The sequence below is a fragment of the Neltuma alba genome, unplaced genomic scaffold (genome assembly GCF_004799145.2).
Source record: "Neltuma alba isolate B1F8T4 unplaced genomic scaffold, ASM479914v2 tig00000377_pilon, whole genome shotgun sequence".
In the NCBI taxonomy this organism is placed as follows: domain Eukaryota; kingdom Viridiplantae; phylum Streptophyta; class Magnoliopsida; order Fabales; family Fabaceae; genus Neltuma; species Neltuma alba.
Window position 1 is genome coordinate 148,485 of NW_021632026.1, and position 5,209 is coordinate 153,693.

Here is a 5,209-nt window from a genome sequence, read left to right on the forward strand (position 1 = left end):
GAATAGAAATTTGGTTTGGAAATGTCTTATGGATATGGAATTTGGCTAACCATACAAAAGACCCACAAATTAAATTCAACAACTTAGGGTCTTGGGTTAAAATATGATATTATGCCTACTTATATATGCATTCTCTTGATGTGACTTTTCTTCATTATATTTGCAAAATTTCCCGCCATTCTTGTTTCCTTAATATTCGTTAAAAAAAGAAAAAAAGGCTTATATGGAGGGAGATGAATTGATTTATTTGAAAGGAAGAACATGGCTATTTATAAAGATTGTCTAAAGATGATGCTACTAATTATTACAACCACTAGAATTAATGAATCTATCCACTTTGTACCAACAGCATATCAATATCGCATCTTTATTAATTAAATGAGTATGGTTCGGTTCTATGAAGGTCCTTGGAAGTTCAAACGCTGTGCAAGTTTTAAACAACCAGGAAGGTTCAGAGTTTCAAGAGAAGTTGAAAGAAATAAGGTGCTTGGGATACTTATTAGACGATCACAGCTTTCAAATTCAGGAAAGCTAGCTTTCTGAGATCTCCAGTAGATGCATCAACTTCTAATAATCCACTACATCCTTCAAGATCCAACTTCTCAAGATTTTTCACTCCTTTGAGATTTGGTGTCTTCATTAGATTTTTAGAGCCATGCAGGTCAATGATCTTCAACTCTGGCAAAGCCTATAAAGAAGCCAAAAAGACAATTAGCTAAAAACATACCATAGCCAATGATCGACCGTGAAAGAGAAAATCGCATCAAACTTTAAATAGGAACAATCTTTAAAAAAAAAAGTAATTAATACCCATTTCGTGGTGAGAGGGAGTGTCTGCTGCCCTCCCTGCTGTCCCATCATTTTTCCTCTGTCGGCAAATTTTTTTTTTTCTGGATTCTTTTGATTACTAGATTCTACATTCAATGAGTAACATTTTGATGTCTCTTAGGTGAAAAATGGAGCTGTTTTCAATTTTTTAATGATTTTTCAAAAAAAAAACTCTAAATTAAAAAGAAACAGCACAGATTAATCTAATCTGTGCTGTTTCGTTTTAATTTAGAGTATTTTTTTTTAATTTAAAAAAATTTGAAAACAGGTCATTTTTTCGTCATAACATATCAAAATGTCACTCATTAAATGTAAAATCTAATAATTAAAAGAAACAATGAAAAAAAGATTTGGGAAGAGAGGGAGAATGATGGGGCATCAGACACCCCTCTCCCTTTGGTGGCACTCACTTCTTCTAGAAAAGGCCTAATAACAGGACCAGGGCAGTAATTAACTCATTAAAGTTAGTTAGAAAAACAGTACTATACCTTTACACCTTCCCATAGGAGTCTTATATTACTATCAATCAGGATCAATTCAACAAGTTTAACTGGTTCAAAACTTGGTGGTAAGTAATTGAAAGGAAATTTATGCCAGGAAAGAAACCTCAAGTCATTGGAAAGATTATTCAGCTTTCCTGAAAATTTCATAGAAGGGAATATGATTAGCCTGAGGCAAGTCATTTGAGATAAAGCTTCAACTCTCAATGGCAGCATTTCATTCAGATTTACATCTTCCTCCTTCAAGACGATGGCTTTAACCTTTTCTGTTCCCTACCACGAAGAATCAAGACAAACATATGTAAAGTAAAAGGAATATGTTGGATTTTTTGAAGCATTAATCGATTGATCTAACCAAAGGAATAAAAAAGAAAGCACACAAAAGCCAGTGATGTACTGATCAAAACATTACTTACTGTCTTTACAGCTTGAAGATCTTTGTACAACCAGAGTCTACTCCACATTGCTGGCTCTTCAGGAAATTCTCCTTTTGCAATTTTCCAGCCCACTTCTTGCAGCAAATCATGCATCCGGAGTGTTCCATTGACTGTGACTAAGAGTCATCTTTCACGCAGAATGCTGATTCCAACCTCAGGATTAAATCCACAATGATCAAGAATTTTTCTAGCATACTCCTCATCTTCTCCCTTGAAGAAACAAGCAATATCTACAAATATATCCTTGTCCCTTTGGTCAAGTGAAAATAAACTCGTTTCCAGCACTCCCATAACCTCTTGGTTGGGAATTTCTTTCAATCTATCTAATAGTGCTTCCCACTCTGATTTTTTTCGCATAAGCAAAGAAGAACCTAACACTTTGATTGCTAGTGGAAGGGCTTTAGCGTATTGCAGAAAACTATGGGTCAGCTCTTCAAATCCATCATCAGGAACATCACTTTTGAAGGCCTTTACACAAAAAAGTTGCAGAGCTTCTTCATCATTCAGTAGTTCAACCTTGTAAACTTTATCTCTACTCACTCCATGCATCTTTAGGATTCTCTTATGTCTAGTTGTTATGATGATTCTACTCCCAGCACCAAACCACTCAGGCTTTCCAACCAATTTCTCCAATTGATCTGCATGATCAACATTATCAACAACAACAAGAGTTTTAGCTTGGCGAAACCTATTGCTTATTAAATTGGTTCCTGTGTGTTCCTCCCAAACCTTTTGATCATTCCCCACTGTTTCAGAGAGAAGTTGTTCTTGTAAACCGGCAAGACCAGGACCCTTGTAAACTTTACTGACATCAAGAAGAAGACAGCAAGCATCAAAGTAGTGGGAGATTCTATCATATACAACTGCAGCAAGAGTAGTCTTCCCTACTCCGGGCATTCCCAAAATCCCCACAAATTGAACATCATCCCATGAATCTAGGTTTAGAAGCTTTTCAAAAGCTTCTGCACGAGATTTCATCCCCACTAGATCATCAGCCAGACTTGAGAATCTATGCTTCAATCTATGGGTGACATCCTTAACGATTTCATCAATAGTATCTGACTCAGATCTGAAGAGAAATGGAAAAATGAGCATACCAATACAGATTCATAATCAAACTAGGACAATACAACATGACTTACTTATTCCTTACATCATAACCAGCGAGATCGGCTACTTGTTTCAAAGCTAACTTCCATCTTGGGACCTTATTACTTGAGTTTTGCTCATGTTTATCAAATGCATGTTTGAAATCGCCCCTCTGCTTTCGTACATCAGATGGATCAACATGGTAGAAGATTGGCAGAACAGTGTATCCCGGTTGAGCAATTCCCTCGCAAATCTTGGCCAGTTCGTCCAAACACCATGTGGAATCAGCATAGTTTTTCGATAAGACAACGATTGAAATCTGGGATTGTTCGATTGCTTTGAGGAGCTCTGGTCCAATACGTTCTCCTCTCTGGAGCCTTTTATCATCCTTGTAAGTGTATATACCTTTTCGTTGGAGAGCAGCATAAAGATGACCCGTGAAACTGTTGCGAGTATCCTCACCTCTGAAACTCAGAAACACTTCGTATTTCCAGGTCCTCCGGAAAGACGAGCTGCTTGGTAAGCTAAGGTAACTCATTTCAACAGTGTCACAACCTCACTTCCTAAACTCAACAAAAATCTTTGTCCCATGTTTTCTCATGGCCATGGCTAACTGTCCGGGAAAGTAAAGTCATCGTTGACTGGAAATTAAAAACTGGCCGGGGGAATGCAGTTATCGTCCTTTAATTTTTCAAGATGCTTCATTTTGGTATTTTAATTTAATTTTATAAGGAGACTTTTCAATCTTTTAACCTAATGATGTTATTTTTTTTAAAAAAAATAAAATTCTTATGATGATACTGTAAGTTTAATTTTGTAAGATAACAATGATTAACACAAAAAATTATCATAAGATAATACTAATATATTACCTCCAGTGGTTAATATAAGAGTTAGTTAACTAATTTAAGTAGATTAAAAAAGTTAGTTAAATTAGTTATTTTTGAAATACCCTTACTAATCATGTGTATTAGCTAAAACTATTATGTGAAGAAGCCTTTAATACGTGCAACTACTTTGAGGATAACCTTAAAAAAATAGATAAATATGAGAAATAAAGTAGATTGAGGTCTTATATTTAAGACCAAATTAAAAATTTACCTGGTTCTCATATTAAGGACCGAAGGTAGTACAATATTAGAATTAATGAGTGTAATATTGTTTTAATATTTAAAAAGATTGACTCCTTTCCGTTTAAAAAATTTTAAGAACATTAATAATTCCTAGTCAGGGATTTTAACATTTTGAAATTTGAAAACAAACCATAATTGTGCTTTTTTTGGCCAAGATGAAAGTAAAATGTTCGAGTTAATTTTTTATCAAGAAAATGTTTCAAAAAGATAAATAGTTCTGGCTACTCTTGTAATGGTTTTGATTACCCTTGTAATGGTTTTGACAAGTTAAAATTGGTCAAAATCATTTGTTTGTCATTTTGAAATTCAATAGATATTTTTTTTGTAATTTTTTATTTTTTATTTCTCATTTTCCTTAGTTCAAAATTTTAATGTTTTTAATTGCCAGTCACTGATATTGGTGTCGGTGCTTAAATGTCTTTTTTTCAAAATATATTTTGCTGGGTTGGAATTCTTTTGTCAGCATCATGGGGCAAGCCACAAAGTATGGAGGCTTTATTGAAAAACATGGACATCAGATATTTTTCTAAACATGTGTGGTGTGGATGGATGACTCTTTTTGAGATTGACAGTCCAGGGGTGTTCAATTTGTCCCGTCCCGGTCCCGGTGAGTTCGGGACTGGACGGGACGGGACAAAAAAAATTTCGGGACGGGGGACAAAAACGGGACGGGACGGGACAGTGACTGGGACGGGACGGGACGCGGGACGAGGTCGTCCCGTCCCGTCCCGTCTCGGGTTTTTTTTTTTTTTAAAAATTATTTATTAATAATTATTATTAGATTATTTAATTTACTTATTAATAATAACTCTTGCTTTTATGGTGATTTGTAGCTCTTAAATTGTAGTATGATCTTAACAAAATCTCCTTTCTTAATAAAATAATTCACAAAGTCATTATATAGTGTTTTTTTACGGTATTATTTTTACAGTATTATTTTTACACACTTTTTATGCAATATAATTGAGCTTTCTATGTAATATTTTTTTATAATATTTTTTATCTTTAGAAGCCCAAAAAAAATAAGGAAAATGACTGATAAAGCCACTCCAATATATACAATTCCAGATTGGGTCCTGGAATTGTGGAAATGATAGATTGGGTCAATGACCCAATCTGTCATTTGCAAAATGAAGGCAAATGGACAAATTTGCCCTTCTGATGTAAAAGCAAAAAGAATATACTGAAGCAAGGAAATGTCGATGACACTTATTGCTCTGTA

General features: G+C 34.6%; 1 protein-coding gene across 1 annotated transcript; it reads right to left on the reverse strand.

Moving 5' to 3' along the window:
- Positions 1–542: 542 nt before the first annotated feature.
- LOC114729351 (TMV resistance protein N-like) lies at positions 543–3,392 on the reverse strand. Its single transcript, XM_028916381.1, has 4 exons — positions 2,908–3,392; positions 1,745–2,834; positions 1,317–1,601; positions 543–688 (listed from the first exon to the last, which is right to left on the reverse strand). The coding sequence occupies exons 1-2, from the start codon at positions 3,390–3,392 to the stop codon at positions 1,889–1,891; spliced, it is 1,431 nt and encodes a 476-aa protein (XP_028772214.1). The 3' UTR covers positions 543–688; positions 1,317–1,601; positions 1,745–1,888.
- Positions 3,393–5,209: the final 1,817 nt, after the last annotated feature.

Excerpts from the sequence above, each read along its gene's own strand:
- LOC114729351 (XM_028916381.1), bottom strand. The coding sequence starts at position 3,392 with ATGAGTTACCTTAGCTTACCAAGCAGCTCGTCTTTCCGGAGGACCTGG. Across the intron at positions 2,835-2,907 it reads GGTTATGATGTAAGGAATAA|ATCTGAGTCAGATACTATTG; the intron begins GTAAGTCATGTT and ends ATTTCTCTTCAG.